Source organism: Lemur catta, chromosome 1 (assembly GCF_020740605.2).
Source record: "Lemur catta isolate mLemCat1 chromosome 1, mLemCat1.pri, whole genome shotgun sequence".
In the NCBI taxonomy this organism is placed as follows: Eukaryota; Metazoa; Chordata; class Mammalia; order Primates; family Lemuridae; genus Lemur; species Lemur catta.
In genome coordinates, this window is record NC_059128.1 from 39,011,636 (window position 1) to 39,034,804 (window position 23,169).

The 23,169-nt window shown below is 40.9% G+C and overlaps 2 protein-coding genes across 2 annotated transcripts in view; one reads left to right on the plus strand and one right to left on the minus strand.

Moving 5' to 3' along the window:
- Positions 1 to 22,144, plus strand: part of CCDC198 (coiled-coil domain containing 198) — a 31,065-nt gene extending 8,921 nt beyond the window's left edge. The window contains exons 3-7 of the mRNA XM_045566570.1: positions 4,285 to 4,371; positions 5,785 to 5,883; positions 6,671 to 6,830; positions 20,193 to 20,371; positions 21,785 to 22,144. Coding sequence (XP_045422526.1) covers positions 4,285 to 4,371; positions 5,785 to 5,883; positions 6,671 to 6,830; positions 20,193 to 20,371; positions 21,785 to 21,850 — 591 coding nt within the window. The 3' untranslated portion in view covers positions 21,851 to 22,144. The remainder of the gene's footprint in view (positions 1 to 4,284; positions 4,372 to 5,784; positions 5,884 to 6,670; positions 6,831 to 20,192; positions 20,372 to 21,784) is intronic.
- LOC123648641 (60S ribosomal protein L39-like) lies at positions 202 to 403 on the minus strand. Its single transcript, XM_045566581.1, has one exon. It carries the CDS (start codon positions 370 to 372, stop codon positions 217 to 219), a length of 156 nt encoding a protein of 51 aa, XP_045422537.1. The 5' UTR covers positions 373 to 403; the 3' UTR covers positions 202 to 216.
- Positions 22,145 to 23,169: the final 1,025 nt, after the last annotated feature.

Here is a 23,169-nt window from a genome sequence, read left to right on the forward strand (position 1 = left end):
GGACATCTAGACTTTGTTTTTTTTTTAAACAAAAGGTCTCACATATTTATTACTGAACCAGCTTATTGGTACAGAGCATATAAACAAAGAGAAAAATCACTTTTCCCAATGAAATGTGTCTGTCCAGATATTAGTGACATTTCCAACTTGATATGGTAACATGATAGTGACCTTGATACAGCATAAATGTGTGTGCCATTATATCACGTGCAATCTTTATAGACCCAGCTTGGTTCTTCTCCTGTGTCTCCTCTTGGAATTGTACCTGATTTTATTGCCAGTCTTCATACGAATCCATTGGGGAATGGGACGATTTTGTTTCTGCTTCTTGGCCAGAAACCTCTTGATTCTGAAAGTCTTGTGAGAAGACATGGGGAGGGAGACTCAAGGGGACGCAGCACGATGGCAGAGGAAGGGAGGAAAAGGGGGGACATCTAGACTTTTGAGGGGAGTGAGAAATTTTCCTGCTAACTAAAATTTTTTTATGATTATTAGTTGATTTAGGTATCTTATTTCTTGCTAATCTATATTTTCCTAAGAAATTATCCATTTATCTAAGTTTTTAAATTCTTTGTTATAAAGTCTTACCTTCTTTAGATTCAGCTTTCTGATAATGCTTATAATAACACATCTGCCAGCTCACACTTTAATGCAGGTCTTTTCTGCCGGTTAGAGGACTGGAAAACAACTCAAGCCCTGACTTCGAACTCTTCCTTGGCTTTATGACTTCTCACTCTAAGACTGTCCTGGATACCTTTCCCTGCTTCTCAGAATCTTAAAAGACACGATCTTAAATCATGATGCCAGACAAATTTTACTTTTTTGTTGAGTTGCTCTGGCCCATCTTTTTCTTCTTGCTAGTGAACAGAAAAACCATCTCAGATTAGTGTTAATCACCAAATTCAGTGACTTATGGTCTCTGGTTGATTTAGTCTCGATTCCTGAATCTCCCAGAAGACACGTCAACTGACTATGCTGACCATTTGTTTTGTTTGAGAAGCCAAATAATCCAAAAGTCTTTAGACAAATAATATTTTTAATATTATGAAATGAAAAACTAGGCTCATGCTACCAATTCTCAAGTAATTCCTTCCATTGTGTTCTCTCTGAAAACGAAGTGAGGCATCTTGCTTCCCAAGCATTCTGAGGCAACTTCATTTGATTGGTTTGTTTAGCTGAAGCCAATTTTCTCAACATTTTTTTCCTGCAGTGTTTCTCAGGCCAAGTGCAAATGATTTAAGAGAGAGATCCTATTTGCAATGTTAGTTGCTGCCATCTAGTGGCTTTTGTGAAGGAATAGTGTGATTCTTTAGGTGCTCTTCAAAGGACAAGAAGAAAGTAATTGCCTGGAGAGAGTTCTTGAAAACAGCTACCACTTAACCCTAATCAGAACTGTGTATTTAAGTAGAAAGACTGAGAATAGAAGAAAGGGGTCTATGATTAATTATATATTCATACTATCAAAACAAAAACCTAGCCTAAGAAATTGTGGCTAGATGATTTTAAATAGCTAAAAAAAATCTTGGCTTCATCAGGCTCGTTTCTTCAGTAATGCTACACAAACAAATCTTTCAGTCTGTTTTGATGGTCCGTTTTGATGTTGTTCCTTTATTCACTTGAGACACTATGGAAGTCAATGGACTCCAACCTAGACAGAAATCCTCAGAATCCCTGGGAGAGTTTTGAAAAACATATATCCCCAGGACATACCCCAGATTGGTTGAATTTCAATCTCCAGTGAATGATTCAAGGATTTCTTTTTTTTTTTAATTCCAGGAAATTCTTATGATAAAACATTTTGGGGAACAAATAGTAGAAAAAGAGGATGGGATTTGGAACTGGACAGACCTGAGATTCATCTCCTTGAATCCTGGAGATGACGCTTTCTAGCTGTGCAACTTTGGACAAGTCACTAGCCTCTCTGAAATAGAGAATCATCATAATTATCCACAGGGTAATTGAATGAGGGATCCATGGGGATTGAATGAGATGACATATTTAAAATTCTGGGCATGATATGTAGCAATGGCTGCAAAGTTGTATAAGCAAAATCAGAACCAAATCCTGAACATTCTCCTAGTCCAGAGGATGGACAAACACTTCCTTGATCTCCTGCACCTCCAGAAATCCCCTTTAATCATGGCAGAATCTTCCTCCCATAGGTGCCTGGAGGATTCCTTCTCCCTTGGCCTCCCTTCTCTTCTTGTCCTCCCCCTTTCCCTCCTGTGTGCTGACTTGATCAGCTGCTGCCTCCTGTGCCAGCAAGTCCCATTTGCTTTGCATCTTCATGTCCTATAGAGTTGAGAGCCAGGGGAACAAACAAACTTCTCTCACTAGCATTCATCTTGTCATTGTATCTTTGCTAAGTTATGTTAAAAGACCCACTTCCTCATCTGAGGTGAGAATGGGACAGAGAACCACTTCCTACCACAAATGCAAATTACCGTGCATGGTCTAACATAAAGATGAGTTCTTTCCCCTTGGTGTCTCTTCCCCATCTCCATAACCTTTGCTCTCCTTTTCTTCCCTGCGCTGCTCCAGCAGAAGGGGCTGCTGGCTGCTCTTCCCAGAACAGGCCAGGGCCAGGCCCAGGGACCAGGAAATGGATCTACAGGGAAGTAGCCATGGGAGGCCAGCAGGTGCTCCCCATTACAAGTGCTGGATACTCAGTACATATCTTCTGCGGTCCTGCTCTCTCTTTTTACCCTGGTCACCTTGAAAGCCAAGCTAGCTTTCAAGTCTAGTCCTTGATAATACAACAAATCACACCAAAATGAAAAAGGATTTTTAAATAAATTAGCATTTGCATTCAGCGTTGGACTAAAGTAAGAGTGGTGCTCGCACTGTTGGCCGCAGCATGACGTTCTCCTGGTTTTCCTCCTACTTCTCCAGCAATCGCCTCCCCCCGTCTCCTTGGCCAGCGCACCCCCTGCTGCCAGCCTCTTGATGCCGGAGCTCCTCGAGTCAGCAGTCCTTGGCTCTGCTCTTGTCACTCTTGACCTTGTCCACGACCTTGCCTTCACTCACGCTCTACCCAGGGATGATTCCCAAAAATCTCTAACACAGACCTCTCCTCCAAGCTCCATGCCTAATTATTTATTCAACATCTACACTGCCATGTCCCGAAGGTGTCTCAAACTCAACCTGCTCCAAACCACATTTGTATCTTCTTTCTATATGCCACCCAACCCACATGTTCCCCTAGGATTCTCCATCACAGAGAATGATAACACCATCCACCCCTTGGATGGGGATACCATTTGGTCATTTGGAGACTCCACTCCCCCGCTACCAACCACACGAATCTTGCCTGGTTAGGTTTAGATATTTGTAGAGCTCATCAATTTCCCTCCCTCAACACCAGTCCATCATCAGTGTCCTCCTAACTGATCTCCCCACATCCATAATTGCTCCTCTCTAATTAAGTTTCCACACTGCAACCAGAGCGATTAAAGCAAATGTATTCATGTCACTCCTTTGCTTAACACATGTCAATGGCTTCCCACTGCCCTTGAGAGACCAACGCCCTTAGAATGGCCCATCAAGCCCTACTACATGACCTGACTCCTGCCTAACCTCCCAGTCTCATTCTGGGACACTCTTTCCCTCACTACGAACTGAAGCCATCCAACTTCTTTCAGTTCCTTCAACAGATCACACAAGAAGCCTGGAGGCAGACCCATTGACATGAGTCGCTGCCCTGTCTCAGTGAGCCCTGGGAACTCCAGCATGATCTCCCCCAAAAAGCCAAGCCCCTGCTAGGAAAAGACATCGCTAAGATTTGTTAGCACATTGCACTTTCATTTTAAATGTGTCTCATAATCACTGTTGACTAGCACTGAGGAGACTGAGAAAGCTTCTTTGGAGATGACAAAACCAGGACACTTCCCTAAGGACTAGAATAGTTCAGCTGGGTGGTTAAAGGATGAATAAAATAAAGTAACTTCTTGGTGCCTCTTTTATTGCTAATAGTCTAAGACCCTGGTTGTTTGATAACTTTGGATGTGGTGCCTTAATGCAGACAGTAAAGGATTCTTAGTCTCTTAACTCTCTGACCAATATTTGGATCAATAAGTCATTGGCAATGATGCAACAGAGCAATAAAGAACCCAGGTCCCATTGAAAAGCTTTTTGCACGGATACAACTGTAAAACTGTTAGAATTGCCTTCCCTGTATGCTCTCAGCAGTAAGTGCTGCTTTTCCAAAGTTTACTGTCTGCTTTATTGTGTTTTACCATCTCATGGCATGAGGAATGCTGACTGCTCTAAATGTTGAACTTATAGAAGCTCGAACCCACTGACTTGCCACAAGTAATTACTTCTGAAAGGCTTCTGAGCCAGCGAGGAGCTGGGACAATGCGCAAAGCAAAGGTAGGCTGCTCGGGGACTGGAGCGGTGGGTAACTGGGGCAGGCTGTAAGGGATGAGGGTGAGCTGGCCTTTTCACGTACTCCCTGTGCAGAAAAGTTCAAGGATAAATCAAACTGTCAAGTGATTCAGAGTCAGAGCGTTTTAAAGCTATCCCTTCTCCCCTGTGCCTGCCTCCAGCGGGCAATCACTCCTCCTCGGATACGCTCTGGGCCCTTTTCTGTTTCATGATGAAAACAGGGCAGTGCAGATGAGAGAGAAGAATTTTACTTGGAAATTGGTGATTCTAAACGTTTTCAAATCTGTGAAAAATCCAGCATGACTCTTCCCTTTCATTCCTCCCCTCCGTTTAAAACTTTCTCTTCGTTCTCAGTTTGCAGGAGGGATCTTATCTATTGTACAAATTGTTCCTGACTTATTTGCCACAACCTCACCAAAAAGTAATCGTAGCAAAGGTCTTCTGTGGATCTTCTCCCTGCTGTGCACTTGTAGTGCTCTACTGGGTAGGACTCCCCTCACATTGAAATGAAAGCGGTGAGGTGGGAAAAGATTTTAAACACTTTCTACTCCGAAATTCATTCTGGAGCCAGCTAGACGCTTCTGTGCGGCTGGCTGACTTGGCAAAGGATGTCCAGGTACTGTCAGATTCTAAAGGCCACGTTCCTAGTGCTGACAGCACCTGTGGAGATGGGCCCCTCCCTGAGGTTCACATCGGTTGACTGCCACTGTCCACAGGGCAACACAAAAGGTATCACTGAGCACATCCCTTCCCTTTCCTGGCAACAGCAAATGACGAATGAAGGTACATTCACCTCTGGTCACCCTCAATAACTGCGCTGTCCCTCTGGAGCTTGTGACAGACCAGGGGGCTAGGGTAGGGGGTTCCCAGAGTCACAAAATATCAACTTCAAATCCTCCCTAAACTGCAATGTTCTCCAAGGCTTACACTGGCATAGAGAAACACACTGTGTAGAAGTAGGTTCCATTAAACAATTCGGTGGGTCCCTTCTCATTTCATAGCCAGCCAATCAGGCAAAAGAGGCAGAGAGAAATAGGAAGGTTTCATCGAACCAGAACACATTCCCAGGGAGAGAGTAATAAGCCTCTGTTGACAGGGGAAGTGATATCTTGTCAAAAATGAGATATGGAAAGAGATTTCCATTTAAGGTTTGCAAAACTCTACAGGAAACTGAACAACTACATCATCTACACAGCAAAGGGCCACTTCATTCACTGATAACACAAAGGACTTGTCAGGGACACACAACAGTCTATCTTTGTCATCACAAGAGATCTCTGTGGATTATGATTGATTGATGAAGATCCCACTTTGTGCCAGAAAAGGATGTAAGGTTGTGGCTTGCAGAGTTAGTAACCAATGACCCCATACTAACGGTTGTGTCATCTTTCATATCAGGAACTGGAAAAGAAAATGCAAATGCCAATGTATACTTCTGGGAACAGGCAATATTTGCATAAGATGCAAATGCTGGAAATGAACCGTAAAAGGCAAGAGGTAAACATGAGAAGAGAGAAGAGTGTCAGATCTACCAAATTTACACCACATAACTACTGCCCTGGCACATGAATATAGTCAAACATACATATCCAGTCTCTGCTTAGCATTTTAAATTTAGTCACTGGAGCTGAAGGTTCAGCAGTTAAAGCTGGGAAGAATCAGGAAGATCCCTTCTGTAACAGCCTTGTTGAGTCTTCTCTGTTTTCAGTCCTCCCAAGGACGTGTGTCTCAAGTCTCTCTTTTTAAAAATGGGTTGCTCCTATGACATTCTGGACATAAGGAAATGGGGCTAGATCATTTTTATTGGTTTAGTAAAAGGGAGGAGGGTGCATTAGCCTTTATTCTGATACCTAGGCCTCTCTCCATAACTCACACCTTAGAATTATCTTATAAGAAAGACCTCTTGTAACAAGCCCCTTTACTAATAATGTTCTAGAACTGTCATATTCCAAATTCCTCCCTCTAGGAAATGAGCCTACAGATACTGCCCTCTGCAATTCCAAACATATCAGCTAGCCTACAGAAAAACATTTTTATAAGGGTCCTTATCTTAACTGAGCCATACCTTTTTGAGACTATGGGTGCACTCACCTTTCCCCTAACAAGCCTGTGAATAAAGGAAGTTTCCATACCTTCTAATAGGAAAAAGAAAACCATGTTCTGGTTAGAGGACTGCAGACATCTACAGATAAGCCTATGACTTGCAAAGTGGCTGATCTGCTGATCTATTCTGGTAAAGGTAGCTTGGGAAGAACATTAATCATTTATAGCTGATTATTTTCAGGCCCAAATGGAGTTGAAGAAAAGTCTTCACCAGGAGGCAAGAATTAATAAGCAAAAACTGAGGGACCATAAAGCCAACAAAATCCTTCAAAGCATCCCAAGGAATAATGACCATGACCTTCTAACCATGTTGCCTGATGAAACCTTGAATAGAAGTCCAGGTGAGTCACATAACTTTTTAGTATAATATTTCAAGTGGTTTTTTTTAAATTTATCAAATAAACTCCCAGGGTGGATGGGGATGTGTTGAGAAGACAGCAAACAGCCTTGGGTTCCTGCTGAGATTTTATTTCCCAGAATATAGTGGGCAAGTTGTCATGTAATTTTGGATGGCTGGGAGGAAAAGACATAAACTTAAGCTTGCTAATAAAATGTCTCTTTCTTTTTATGGGTTTAATACTCTTTGCATGCATTATTGCAATCCATGCCACATAACTAGAAGGAGAAAAAGCAAAATAGCCCCATCTTGTGATTAGAGAGAATGAAGCACACAGATATGTTAAATTGCCTGCAGTCACATAGCAAATTTGCATCAGCCAGGATGGTACCTTATGCAGACACTCCTCTCCCCTGCTGCACCCTTTCCCCAGCAGGTCAACACTCTTTGGCACATTTAGGTCTAAAATGAATCCAGCATCACTGCCCATCCAAGCTTCCCCTGCTGCTGCATCTACCATCTCAATGTGTCATGTCACTCAGGCCAGAGACCTGGGGCTTTTTCAGCCCTTCCTCTGTCTCTTCCTATAGCTGGTCAGTCTCTTCCATTCCCAATAGTGTTGCCTGAGGTCCAGCCGTCATCCTGTGACACCAGGGCTCCAGCTGTAGCCTCCTGACTGGGCTCCTCCCCTTACGTCTGACTCTTTGTCCACCAGCCCTCCACTTGGGTGGCTCTCAGTGTGGTTCCCAGACCACTAGCATCAGCATCACCTGGGAACTTATTAGAAGGACAGAATCTGAGGTTCCACTCTAGACCTACTGGATCAGGACCTGCATTTTATCAAGATCCCCAGGCAATTCTCATGTACACTGAAATTCTAGACGCACTGCACTAACATCAGAGTAATCTTATAAAATGCAAATCTGACCATTGTCATTCTCCTGCCTTAAAAGAAAATCCTCAGTGGTCTCTCTCTGCCTGAAGACAAAGTCTAAACTCCTTAACACGGGACTCTGAGACTTCCAGGCTGCCGCCTACCCTCCTAGCTTCATCGTCCTGCTCCAGCCCCCACACTCCAGCTGGACCAAATTGCTCTGCCCTCTCAGGTTGTGCTGTGCTTTCCAACCATGTCCACAACCTCTACGCCACGGTGCCTTCCCCAATTAGTGCTCCATTAAGTTTTCCCTGTCTGTATGCCCCCAGGGCAAGCCCACAGTTGCAAATGTACAGTATTGTTCACACACAGAGATCGCTGAGCTGCGAGCCAAATCCCCACATCAGCAGGGCTGACCACTAAGAGAGCTGCAGAAAAGCTGGCCCAGTCTCTGTAGGTTTTGAGCTTCTAAGATGCAAAATCACATGCTGAAAGAGACGCTGTCCCCCTTCAGAGGAACAAGATGCTTAATCAATAAGTTAATTAAATAAGAATGAACTGAATAATTGAAAATTTACTTGGGGCATCTATTTAACCTATACGCCCAAGACTCAAAATGAAATATGCTTTGTAGTCACATAAACAACTTCTACAATTTAAAAAAATGCCTTTAAAATATATAGGCAAAACAACTGAGAAAAGAGCCTCAGCTAAAGTTAGACACTTGGCATCGTTTCTTGAGAGCAGGCCAAGAAATACCAACATGGGCAAAGTCTTTGAAAGACACCCCAGACCTGGAGGGGACCAGGAGAGACTGGCACATGGAGAAGGGGGTTTTTCTCGGCTCTCCCGATGCTTTTTCAAGCTGCTTCATTTTGTTCAAGCTGAGGTTTTTTGAGTACTTACTATAAGCCAGGTTCTGTGGTCGGCCCTTGGCATGCATCATCTCATTTAGTCCTCACACAATCTATTTAATAAAAGGTAGGAGTTACCATTTGTCCAGTGTGACAGAGCCAGGATTCAAGGCCAGGTCTTTTTGACCTGCCCTCTCGCATGACCTCATCAGGACACTGAGGACTTGGAGCTTGGTCAAGGACAGCCGTGGGAAAGTCTGAGACTCCTCAACCGTATCTTCCAGGAGCAGATTGCACTCTGTGACTTCTGAAAGGAAGTGAGAGCAGCTAGTGGACATCGGCGTCCATGTTCTCCTGGAAGTGACAGGGGTGGGGAGAGGGAGATTAGAAGCAGTAACTCGGGCAGAAGCCAGTTCAAGTGCCAGTCTGGGAGGCATGGCTGCATCAGTGGTGCCCAGCCCGGGTCTCCAGCACAACCACCTGGGGAGCTTTTCAAAAACACCTAGTCCATGGTCCCAACTTCATCCTACTGAATTAGAATTTCTCTAGGTTGGGGGTGAAAGAATTTTATTTTTTAAAAGTTCCCCAAGTGCTTTTGAAGATTAGCCAAACTTTGATGGACTAGATAACCCTTGAGAGCTTTTCAACACTTCAATTTTATGAGAATCTTTTTAGTTGTAATGACTCTGTGTGTGTGTGTGTGTGTGTATAGATTCACATGACAAAATGAGCCTAGAAAATGTAGATTTTGCTAGCGTGAGATAGAGAAGAAATTCTAACTCTTTCCATTATAATGAAATCACAATTAATTAGACTGTCATGGAATGAGACGTCTGCATCAACTCATTTGCCTATTGCTGAAGTTGTTGTTGGAAGTAAGGCAGGTGAAAGTCATTTGGTGGTGGAGAGATTACAGTGCCTGCAGAGTTTACCATTCTGTTCTGTGCTTTAATTCTCATTGTACAGCCCTGTACATGTGAAAGGGTAAGATATTGGGATAATAATGGACAGAGCTAGTATTTATAAAGTAGCTCTAAGCATTTTAAATGCATTATTTAATCACTGTATCAACTTTGTGAGGTGAGGATTACCATCACCTCTCATTTACAGAAGAGGAGACTAGATCCAGAGAGGCCAAGTCACGCACACAAGGTCACAGCCAGCCAGTGAGAGGTGACACTGATCAGTGCTGCACACGCAGGGCGCCGGGCTCCACAGCCAGCAGACTTCACCCCTGCCACTTGGCATATGTTCTAGCAATGATTCCTTTTTACTTATTCCCAGAGAGCATCTTTGATTTCTTTCCCAGTCTTCTAGAAGTAGTTTGCTTTGCTTTCTCCTAAAAGTGGAGTGTAGCCAAGATCATATACTTACATGAGCATTCTGCTAGTCAGTCTGGCAATTAAGGTTCCTCTGCACCGTCTCCGCTTACGTAATGATCTACTCACCCATTCCTGTTCCCCTTTTGAAAGGTGGGGTGAGAGTTTTAGCTCTCTTGTGAGATAAAAGTCAGTCTTTGTTTTCTGCTGCCTCTTTAAAATGAAATCACTCACACCTGAACATATATTTTACATACATTTATATAATAAATGACAGATATGATCACATAACTAATATAACTATATATAACATACACAAAATGAAGATCGCTCTTTTTGGTGTACAATCCTATGAGTTTTAATGTATTTATGTGGCTCCTGCCCTCTCCAGAAGCCATGCTGTGAATGTATTGAGTAGAAAGAGCATTGGAATCAAAGTCCTTCCCTGAGTCCCGACAGTGCGTTTACTAAATGTCTCTCCTTGACAGCAGAGACCTTTTCTTGTTCCTAGAATAGTGCCTGCTGGCACATGGTATCCTCTCAACAAATCTTAACTGTATATCTTTCTATATAGCTTTAATCTATATAGATAGAGATTATATTATACCTAAATTTAGTTATTTAACCTCTGTGAACCTCAGTTCCCACATAGCTAAAATGAGAGTATTGTCTACCATATAGAGTTTCTGTGAAAATTATTCTAATATATGTAAAAGCACATTATAAACTGTAAAGTACCATAGAAATGTATGGGAATATGGACAAAACTGAAGAAGGATGGAATTGATGTCATATAGTGAAAACAACCATATGCTTCAGGGAAGGGTCACCCTAAATCCATCATTTAAATGTCACCTTCACAATTCTGGTCTTATCTGGCCACCTGCACTAGTTTTCTATAAAATGTCTTGTTTTGTTCTGTTTTTTAAAATATACCTTTGTGAAATAATTGTGACATTATTGGGTTTGACACAGTAGTGACACATTTTTCTAAAACACATAAAATACACAAACATCAAACATTTGTCCTGCTTTATATGATCCTTGTACTACCTAAATCATTTCCTACCTTTCTCCTACTGGCATCTGTTGCTTTCTTCTTTCCCCAATTAATTTTGAAGTAGGATACACTTTCCTCTACTCTGCTCATCTAAACCCCATTTAGGTTTTTGAAGGTTGTGTTTTTATTTTTAGTTTTTTAAGTCTATAAACCATAGAGAATAGACAGGGATTTATAAAAATGTAACAAGTAATAAGACATCTAGCTCAGAAGTCCTCAAATTTAATGCTGTGTGCACAAAACTATGTGTATAATACTTTATGAGTGACAAGGGATTTATTTTCAATGATAAAACTGAACCTGTGAATTTTGTCTCACACACTAACTTTAGACCTGAATTATCATAACATCAACAGTGTTGTGGGACTTAAGCTACCATTAATATTACATTAGATGCCACCACTAACAGACATTCTCTTCCTGTTTCAAAGCTTTTGCCTCTAGCTGGATGTTCTGGAAAGTTCCTCTTCCCAGTCCGAGTGATGTCTTTAGTAGTTTTTGGCTCATTTGCAGAGATGATTGACACCTCTGAGCCCCAATGAATGAAGCCTTTCCCAGGTCCTAGTTACCAATACTTCCCAACTTCCCACCTCCCCAAATTCTCTAATAGCTCATTTGTTCGTTCATGTATTCATTTACCCATTTGGCAAATACTTAATAAGCCTATACTAGGTGCCAGGCATTCATCATATGGTGATGAGCCAGGTAGATGTGGTTCCTGGCTTGTGAAGCTTACATAGTACATAGACAGTAAACAAGGAGATGTTCAACAAGTATAACTGGCAGACCTATTAATAATATCTGTGAAGTCAGAGGTTTCCATGAGGAAGTGACATTAAGCTGAGACACAAAATAGCCAGAAGAAGGGGGCAAGAGTTGCATGTGAGTATGAGGACCAGAGGTGGTGGAATGTTCATAGCAGTAATTATTAACAGCACGTGCAAAAGCCCTACAGTAGGAAGAAACATGATGGACTTCAGACACTGGGTGGAGGAGAGTGACCAGAGACTGGAAATGGTTCTGAAGACATAGGCAGGGTCATGTCAGATAAGGATTCTGAACTCTAACTTCAGATCAATGGGAAGCCATTGATAAGGCAGGGGAGTGGCACAATCAGGTTTATATTTTTAAATATCATTCTACACAGTGGAGAATGGCTGGGAAGGGAAAGCAAACGAATGAAGAAAGACCAGTTAACAGACATGGCAAAAGTGAGAGAGAGAGAGATGGTGTTTAGACCAGGACAGTAGGGTGATGATGAGGATGGAGAGACGGAGCCAGATATGGAACAGAACTGGCAGAACCTGGTAATGATTCAGCTGTGAGTGCAGGGAGACAGTAAGAAGGCCAAGTGAATTCCTGGGTTTCTTGTGAAGAATTAGGCAGACAATGGAGCAACAGTTGTACTGTTTCCTCAGTTAGGGAAGCCAGGAGTGGAAGCAGTAGAAAGAGAAGGGGGAAAGAAAAAGAGAATGTGATGCCAGTTAGACATCAAAGTGAAGGTGTCCATTTTTACAAAAGTCTATTGTAGCTTAGGACACAGGGTACCGCCTAAATAAAAAGCTTATGTAAATACATATGCATGTAAATCTAATTTCACACCAAAACTAAAGTTTCTCCTAATAAAAGATACTATAAAGTAAAATAGAACACCCAACACATTGAGCTCCCCAGTACTGTGGGTCTAGGGTGCAGGCCAGGCATCTGCTTCTAAAAGGCTGCACAAGTGACTCTGATATGAAGCCAGCGTTGATGTGAAGGTAAGACGTATATATCACGTGCCTACCACACAGATGGTCAATAAAGAGCGTAGGTAACATCACCTGTGTAATATTCTTACACAAATTGTTTAACCTTAATTTAATCACAAGGAAACCATCAGATAAGCTCAAATTTAGGATCATTCTGCAAAATTGACCTGATTTCTTTAAAATGTCAATGTTAGGAAAAATGAAGAAGACAATTAAGGTGAAAGAGGGAGAAGGAAGAGGAAGAGAAAGGGACAGAGTGGGGAAGGCAGGGAAGAGGAAAAAGTAAGAGAAGGAAAGGATGGGGAGATTTCTTGAATTAAAGGAGATCATGAAAAAAGAATATAAAATGTAATGCATGATCCTAGATTGAACACTGGACCTAAAATTAAAACTCAAACAAGCAAACAAATAGCAGCTCTAAAGGGCATTATTGAGACAACTGTGGGTATTTAATATGGACAATATATTACAAAATAGCATTATATCAATGTTAAGTTTCTTAGGTATAATGATTGTATGATAGTTATATAGAAGAATATGCCCTTGTTCTTAAGAGATTTTTGGTGATGTATTTAGGGGGACGTGACTCTGCAACTAATCCACAAATGCTTCACTTGAAGCCAAATCTTTCATCAAATACATATGAAGAAAGCAATATTGCACCAAAATGTTATCGATGGGTCGGGGTATATAGGTGTGTATTGTACTATTATGACTTTCAGAAGATTTACAGCGACTCAGAAGGCTAAGGCAGGATTGCTTGAGGCTAGGACTTTGACACCAGCCTGAGCAACATAATGAGGCCTCATCTCTAAAAAAAAATGAAAACAAATTAGCTGGGCATGGTAGTATTAATACATACCTGTAGTCCCAGCTACTTGGGAGGCTGAAGTAGGAGGATTGATTCAGCCCAGGAGTTTGAAGCTGCAGTGAGCTATGATCACACCACTGCAATTCAACCTGAGAAACAGAGCGAGATTCCATCTCTTTAAAAAAAATTTTTTTTAAGAGAAGATTTAAATTCTTTTTTAAATGACAACTAAAAATTTTTCAATGCTTACAGAGACACCAGTTGGAACTATACGTATATACAATTTATACAATTTAAAATTACATATATATTATAATTTGGTATATATATAAAATTTGGTATATATATATATATATATATACACACACATATATATAAAATAACCAAGCAGATTATTCTGGGTTCATAAAAACATAGACACTTGGACAGAGTAGTCTGAAAATGGCAGATAAGAAAGACCTCCAGCCAGAGTTTCTCTGCAAGAAGGAAAGATTTTAGATGAAAGCGAAAAAAACAAACAGGCAGACAAATATAGATTGGATAAGAGTTGGAAGGAAGGGTGCCTGAACCTACAGGAGACTTCACAGGAAGAGGTTGCAGAGCAGAACTGTAAGGAGAAAGGCATCGGCAGGATCTAAACTCTGAGAGGCTTGGAGATCAGTGACAAGGGTAGGTGGACTGGTTATTTCCCCTCCCTTGCATCTTGGACTACTGGTGGGCTCCCAAGCTACTGGAGAGACCTGCTGACACCAGCCCAGAGACAGCTGCCACCAGTGAGCTGTGTGAGCCTCTTGCGGACAGGGTACTGGGCTCCGAGATCCCTCAGGGCATGTCCCAGCCCACAGACCCAACCCGATGGACAGGCACCATATTGCTTCATTCTCCCTTTCCTCTCCCCTTCCGGTGACTGCCCAGAGAGACAATTTAGCCACCACCCAGAAGCATCCACAGGAAACAGGACCTTTCCTTTTGGGACCCTGCAGCAGACTGAGAGGTACTCAGACTATGAACTTCCTACTCAGGAGCAGGGTCAAGGATTGATCTCCGGGGCTGGGGGACAGGCCTACAGGCCACATCCTGTACACCTAGGTCTCTATCGCATTGCCCAGGGGCACAGAAGGGATATTTGTGAACTAGTCTACTGAGGTGTGTGTGCCTTCAGGGGCAGATCAGAGTGGGTCCTAGCTGCAGCATGCTGGAGGGCAACCATCCTCCCACAGGAGGGCCGCACTCCCAGCTCAGGCTGTGATCCTGGGCAGGGAACCTCCTGGCTCGCATCACAGTCAGGGGAGCTCCACTGGCTTGAGGTCCTGCCTGCTGGCAGAGGCCGGGGAGAAACCTCATAATAGGGGAGGGTGGAAAGGAGTGAGGCCTGCTCCAGACTGCCAGACTGTGGGTCTCAGACAGCCCCACCTCCAGAGACTTTTTGGCTGAGTGGGGCTATTTCAGCCCCTCCCTGGCAGCTTTTCCCAGAAGCAGAGAACAGACCTTTGACCCCTGCTAACAGCATTTGTGGAGCTTGAGGGCAGGCTCACCCAACCCAGCCCGACCCAGCCTCACTCCCCAACCTGCCCTCACTGAGGTGGAGAAAAAGGACACACCTAGAAGTCCCAGGGCCCCACGAACCAACTGAAACACTAGAGCACTTCTCCAGAGGAACCAGATCTGGTTACAGGACCCAAAACCAACATTGCAGCTTGTTCCTCCTGGCAAATGCCACCTACTGACAGGGAGGTCAAATTGCATGTGCTTTTACTGCATTTATTGACTCATCACACAAGCTGTGGTCAAATCTCACCCACAAGCACCACCTACTGGCTCAGAAACTAAACTGGGTGTGTCATTATCTAAACAAAAATCCAAAGGGAAGAAGCAACAGCTGCTCTAGGTGGGAAGGAATCAGCAAAAGAACTCTGGAAGTATAAAGAATCAAACTGAAAGGACACCCCCAAAGGGAAACACCACCTCTCTAGCAATGGATATCAACCAAATTCAGAATATTAAAATGGCAGAAGAATTTTGAACGTGGATTGTAAGAAAAATCAATGATATGCAAGAGAAAATGGATACCAAACACAAAGAAATCACAAAAAATAAAATCCAGGACTTGGAAGAAAAATTCACTGAAAAGATTGAAATATTTAAGAAAGATCAAACAGAGCTTCTGGAAATGAAGAATTTATTCAAGGAATTACAAAACACAGTGAAAAGCCTGAAGAATAGGGTAGATCAAACAGAATAAAGAACCTCAAGGATTGAAGATAACACCTTTCAATTAAACAAGTCAGTCACAGAGATAGAGCAGAGAAATAAGAGAAAAGAGCAAAGCCTACAAGAAATGTGGGATTATGTGAAAAGGCATAACATGAGAATTATAGGCATCTCTGAGGGTGAAAAAGAAAATACACAGGGTTGGATAAAATATTTGAGTATATAATGGAGGAAAATTTCCCTGGCCTTGGTAGAAATCTAGACATCCAAGTACAAGAAGCTAAAAGAACTCTTGGGAGATTCATTGCAAACAGGAAGACACCATGACACATAGTCATCAGACTGGCCAAAATAAACATGAAAGAGGCCCTCCTATGAGCTGTAAGATGAAAGAAGCAGGTAATCTACAAAGGATAACCCATCAGACTAATTGCAGACTTCTCAACTGAGACCTTAAAAGCTGGAAGAGACTGGGGCCCCATTCTCCTCAAAGAGAATAATGCCCAGCCTAGAATCTTGTATCCTGCAAAACTAAGTTTCTTATATTAAAGAGAAATAAAGATCTTCTCAGACAAGTAAAGACTCAGGAAATTCATCAAGACAAGACCTGCCCTCCAGGAAGTACTCAGAACAGCATTACACATGGATCACCACAATAAACGCTCACCAGTGTAAAATCATCCAAAAGCTAAAAGTCAAAGGCCAGATACCACAATGGCTCAAGAGAGAAAACAAGGCAACAAAGTTCAACTCAACAGGATGAACAGAAATCTGCCCCACTTATCTATTCTTTCAATAAATGTGAATAGCTTGAACTGCCCACTAAAGAGACATAGGCTGGCTGAATGAATAAATATACACAAGCCAAGTATCTGCTATCTTCAGGAAACACATCTAACCCACAAGGATGCATTCAGACTCAAGGTAAAGGGATGGAAAACAATATTCCATGCAAATGGAAGCCAAAAGAAAACTGGCATAGCAGTTCTGATTTCAGGTAACTTAGTTTTCAAATTAACAAAAGTAATGAAAGACAAAGATGGTCACTATATAATGGTGAAGGGCACAATTCAACAAGAAGACATAACAATTTGAAATATTTATGTGCACCCAGATTCATAAAGCAAATCCTACTTGATCTAAACAAAATGATAAACAGCAGCACCATAATAGCCAGGGACATCAACACCCCTCTGACAGAACAGAACAGATCCTCCAAATAGAAAATAAATAAAGAGACAATGGACTTAAATAGAACTCTAGAACAAATAGGCCTGACAAGAACATTTTACCCCAAAACAACGGAATATACATTTTTCTCACCAGCTGATGGGACATTCTCTAAGATTGACCATATCATAGGCCACAAAGCATGTGCCAAAAAATTTAAAAAATAGAAATTATGCCATGCATCTTCTCAGACCACAGTGAAATAAAATTAGAAATCAATACCAATGGAAACTCTCATCTCTACACAAAGTCATAGAAACTAAACAACCTTCTGCTGAATGATTATTTCATTAAGGAGGAAATCAAGATGAAAATCAAAAGATTCTTTGAACTAAATGATAAAGGAGACACAAGTTATCAAAATCTGTGAGACACAGTTAAAGCAGTCCTGAGAGGAAAATTTATATCCATAAATGCCTACATCCAAAAGTCAGAAAGATCACAAATCAACAATCTAGTGAATCATCTCTAAGAACTGGAAAAGGATGAACAAACTAATCCCAAACCTAGCAGAAGAAAAGAAATAACAAAGATCAGAGCAGAACTAAATGAAATCAATAATAAAAAAGTACATACGTAAGATTATAAAACAAAAAGTTGATTCTTTGAAAAAATAAACCAAATTGACACACCTTTTGCTAGATTAATGAGAAGCAAAAAAGAAAGGACTCTAATAAGCTCAATCAGGAATGAAAAAGAAATTACAACTGACACCACAGAAATACAAAATATCATCTATGAATACTATAAAAACCTCTATGCACATAAACTTGAAAACGTGGAAGAAATGGACAAATTCTTAGAAACACACAGCTTTCCCAGGCAAAATCAGAAAGAAATAGAATTCCTAAACAGACCAATATCAAGTACCAATATTGAAGCAGAAAGAAAAAAAACCTTCCTAAAAAGAAAAGTCCCGGACCAGATGGTTTCACACCCAAATTTTACCAGACCTACAAAGAAGAACTGGTGCCTATGCTGCAGAAATTATTCCACATCAAGAAGGAAGGAATCCTCCCTAACACGTTTTATGAAGCCAACAGCACCCTGATACCCCAAACAGGAAAGGACGCAACAAAAAAAGAAAACTACAGACCAATATCCCTTATAAATATAGATGCAAAAATTCTCAACAAAATCCTAGCAAACTGAATTCAGGTGCTTATCAAAAAAATAATCCATCATGACCAAGTATGCTTCATCCCAAAGGTGTAGGGATGGTTCAACATATGCAAATCTATAAATGTAATTCAACACATAAGTGGAAGTAAAAGCAAAGACCATATGATCTGCTCAATAGATGAAGAAAAAGCATTCAACAAAATGCAGCACCCTTTTATGAAAAGAATGCTTAACAAAATAGGCATAGATGGGACTTGCCTAAAAATGATATAAGCCATATATGACAAACCCATAGCCAACACCATACTGAATGGGGAAAAATTGAATGCATTCCCTCTTAGAACTGGAACCAGACAAGGTTGCTCTCTATCACCGCTTATATTCAACAAAGTCCTAGCCAGAGCAATCAGACAAGAGAAGGAAATCAAGGGCATCAAAATGGGGAAAGAAGAGGTCACACTATCGCTCTTTGCCGACGATATGATCTTATATCTAGAAAACCCCAAAGATTCTGCTATAAGACTACTGGAATTGATAAACAAATTCAGCAAAGTCTCAGGTTACAAAATCAATGTACAGAAATCAGTAGCATTCCTATATACCAACAATAATCAAACTGAGAACCAAATCAAAGACTCAATACCCTTCAAAATAGCAACAAAGAACATAAAATACCTAGGTATATGTTTAACTAAGACAGTGAAAGACCTCTACAGGGAGAACTACAGAACACTGAGAAAGGAAATTGCAGAGGATGTAAACAGGTGGAAACCATACCATGCTCATGGATCAGCAAAATCAACATTGTTAAAATATCTATACTACCCAAAGTGATCTACAGATTCAATGCAATATCTATTAAAATACCAACATCATTTTTCACAGATCTAGAAAAAATAATTCTAGGCTTCATATGGAACTAGAGAAGACCTTGTATAGCAAAAGCAGTCGTAAGCAGAAAACAAATTGGGAGGCATCAATTTACCAGACTTCATACTATACTACAAGGCTATAGTAACCAAAACAGCATGGTACTGACACAAGAACAGAGACATAGGCCAATGGAACAGAACTGAGAACCCAGATATTAAACCATCTTCATATAGCCATCTAATCTTTGATAAAGCAGACAAAAACATACACTGTGGTAAAGAATCCTTATTCAATAATGGTGCTGGGAAAATTAGATAGCCACATGTAGAAGACTGAAACAGGATCCACACCTCTCACCTCTCACAAAAAGCAACTCACAGTGGATAACAGACTTAAACTTAAGCCATAAAACTATAAGAATTCTAGAAGAAAATGTTGGAAAAAACTCTTATAGACCTTGGCCCAGGGAAAGAATTTATGAAAAAGACTCCAAAGGCAATCAGAGCAACAACAAAAATAAATAAATGGGACCTGATCACATTAAAAAGCTTTTGCACAGCTAAGGAAACTATGACAAGAGCAAACAGACAACCTACAGAATGGGAGAAAATATTTGCTTGCTACACATATGATAAAGGGCTGATAACTAGAATATATACAGAACACAGGAAAATCAGCAAGAAAAAATCAAACAACCCATTAAAAAGTGGGCAAAGGACATGAACAGAAACTTTTCAAAAGAAGACAGACTAATGGCCAACAAACATATGAAAAAGTGTTCAACATCTCTAATCATCAGGGCAAGGCAAATCAAAACCACAATGATGTACCACTTAACCTGTATAGAGCTGGAGCCCATTATACTAAGTGAAATATCATAAGAATGGAAAAACAAGCACCACATGTACTCACCATCAAATTGGTATTAATTGATCATACTTATGTGCACATATAGTAGTAATATTCATTGGGTGTCAGGTAGGTGGGAAGGAGGCAGAGGGGATGGGTATATTCACAACTAATGTGTGCAGTGCCCATGGTCTGACTCAGGCGGGGCAAAGGCAATATATGTAACCTAAACGTTTGTACCCCCGTAATATGCTGAAATTAAAATAAATAAATAAATAAAATGCTGTGAATGTTTAAAAAAAGATTGTGACAATAAATAAATAAGATGAACTGTAAAAAAAACAGACACTTAATAAACAAATCATTTTTAGGAAAAAAGTTAAATTAAACAAACTTTTATCTTTTTTTGTAGGAAATTCACAGAATGTAGAAGTTTTAGAACATCATTCAATGCATGACTACTGTCCTCGGAAAATTGGCAAAATGGAAACATGGCTCCGTGCACAAGAGGCCCAGGGACAGTTTCTTTGGGACAGTTCTAGCTCTGACTCAGATGAGTTGGGGAAAGATGAGAAAAAACCACGAGCACTGGTGAGGACAAGAACAGAAAGAATCCCAGTTTTTGATGAGTTTTTTGATCAAGAATAATAATGCTATTATAAGAATACTATTCACTACCCTAGATACTGAGTGCATCGAAAGCTTTCTTTATGCTAATATATGAATTATTTTGAGGAAAGAAATTCACTTTGGCAAAAAGAAATGATATCATCTGGAGTCTTATGGTTAACAAGTTTGTCATATATGCTCTTAACTATTGCTGCATAACTAACTGCCTCAAAATTTAGGGGTTTAAACAACAGCCGTTTTATTGTCTCACTTTTCTGTTGGGTTGCTGGGTTCAGCTAGGTGGTTCTTCTGCTGGTCCCTTTTTAAATCTTTCATGTAGTTGAAATAAGATAGCAGGTAGGACTGGAGTTGCCTGGAGGCTTCACTAGGACACTGAGATAGCTGGACCTTGCCCCTCTCCATATAGTCTCAGAGCCTCTTCACATGATCTCTGCAGCCGAGAAGTGAATTTTCTTTCATATCAGCCTCAGACTCCCAAAAACAAATGTCCCAAGAGGAGGAAACAGGGGCTTCCAGTCCTCTTAAAGGCTAGGCTTAGAACTGGCTCTGCATCACTTCCACTACATTCTATTGGTTAGTGCAAGTCACAGGCTGGATTGTAGTCAGTGCAAAAGGGGCTCCATGAAGGCCAAAGTGTGGTCCACTGGGGTACATCTTTGAGAGTTGCAACCATACCACATTTTTACAAAGTAAATGAGATTATATAAAACAAATAGATGGCGGGGTAGATTTGATACAAATAAAAGTGAGTTTTTAAAGAAAAGTCATAGCAACGCTACATCAGACACTAAGACTACTGAGGTCACTTTCTTGTGAGTTAGCCGTAACAGAGAGCTGCAGGATAGAGATGGGATGCCAAGTGTGGAAGACTCTTGTGAATTAAAGTTCAAATTAAGACTTCTTAAATTATCACGTAGATTTTAGAGCTCTTTACACTTAAAAGGAATCTTAGAAATGTTCAGTCCAGAAGTTATTTTATTTACAAACATTAGATTTTTAGGCAATTTGTAAGAAATACTTTTGTGTAAAATTCAGCTCCACACTTAGCATAATCTAAGAATTTTTGGATTTTTAAAGCAATTTTTGAGCATTCCAGAAGCTTCTAAGAATGTAGTGAAACTTTAAAACAAAGCAAAGCAAAAACACCCTTTTCAGCCTTCTCTGGGAAACTTCCAAAAAGAAAAAAAATCGAGGAAAACACCACCTGAATTTGACATTCAGTGCATTCACATCAGTCACCACAAAGAGAAAAAGCCTGAAATGCCAGGGGATAAACACTCATGTTTCTCCCAAGGACAGAAGGTTATTAGCTTTTCCTTGGGCATATCTACTCCCAGTTCTATGTGAGTACTCTTCTTATTTTTTCTGTGGTAGGTAAGAAGCGTATTTCCACCAAAGAAATACATAAACTGCCCAGCTAGCATTTTTGAAAAAGTATGATCCTTGAGAGGATGAATGAATCCAGCCTATTCATGGTGTCCTCACACTTGATGTTCGATCCAGAAGGCTTAAAATAAAGTGGATGGGCAACTCTAGCCCTGAAGATAGTGGAGCCAAAAGCACATCTTCATCACTTTGTGACTTAAAATCCAACTTCACAAAACCCCCTTCTATAAACTTACTGGACTGTGAGCTACATGAGGCATGGACTATGTCTTCTCCCTGTGGCATCTCCGCTTTCTAGCATGACATCTGGCACGGAGTTGATCATTAAATGTTTGCTGAATTAATTGATGTATGTGTTAAGTCAACTAGTCAGTTAGAGACACACTTGTTTCTCTCTAGCTATGCAGTTACTCGCTTTCATTTCCATCATTTCCCAAGAGTCTTAGATATGCAAGGTTGATTATACAGTAAAGAAAGGGACTTTTGTCAAAAGCTCTTGGTATTTATACATCTAAATAGAATGCCTAAATTAAGCATCACTTTGGGATATAGGAGCTAAACACATATGCCAATGAGGATACCATAGCTCAAAATATTTTTTCAAAATTCTATCAGAGTGTGTTAGCTTCAAAAGAAAACCAGACTTAATACCTTCCCTGTTTGAGTTTATTTACTGGCTTCACATAGAACTCTTCCTCACCTGATTATAAATTCAAGGATTTTAAAGGGATAATAATGATAGTAATAACTGCCAATGTGCATGGGCTGCATATTGTGTACCAAGCACCCTTCAAATGTTTCACATATTTAATCCTCACAATGGGGTCAGTATTAAAATCATCCCCATCCACAGATGAAACTGAGGCACAGAGACATTAAGTAACTTGCCAGAGTCACCCAGCAGAACTTCCCTCCAGAGCAGACCATTGTTTACCAGCAGTGACTTGATGGGAGCCACGCACTCTTCCCTCTTTTTCCCAATTTGACTCCCAACTCACCAGCTGTGTTCCACAGCATTCCACATTTCTATTATATGGTGTGGTCCTTTCTACACTGGAACTGGTGAGAGCTTTGTGGAATTATGTTTTAGCAGAGAAGAATAGTTTAACTGGTAGTTGAACTGTGAGCACAGGCGGGATAAAAGCACCAAGAAAGGCAAATGAAAGAGTAAAGGCAAACCTAACTGTTTCTGCAAATTTGACCCAAGGGCAGCAGCGGGGAGCGGGCCCCACCAGAAAGCCCCATCCAGGGCAGAATTCAGTTGCACTCTGGGACAAGGGCTCAGGGGTAGCGCTTCTCAGAGCTGGCCGCAAGTTAGAACCACCTGTCGAATGATCAAAAAACTAATAACAATCAAGATGTCTAGGTCCCAC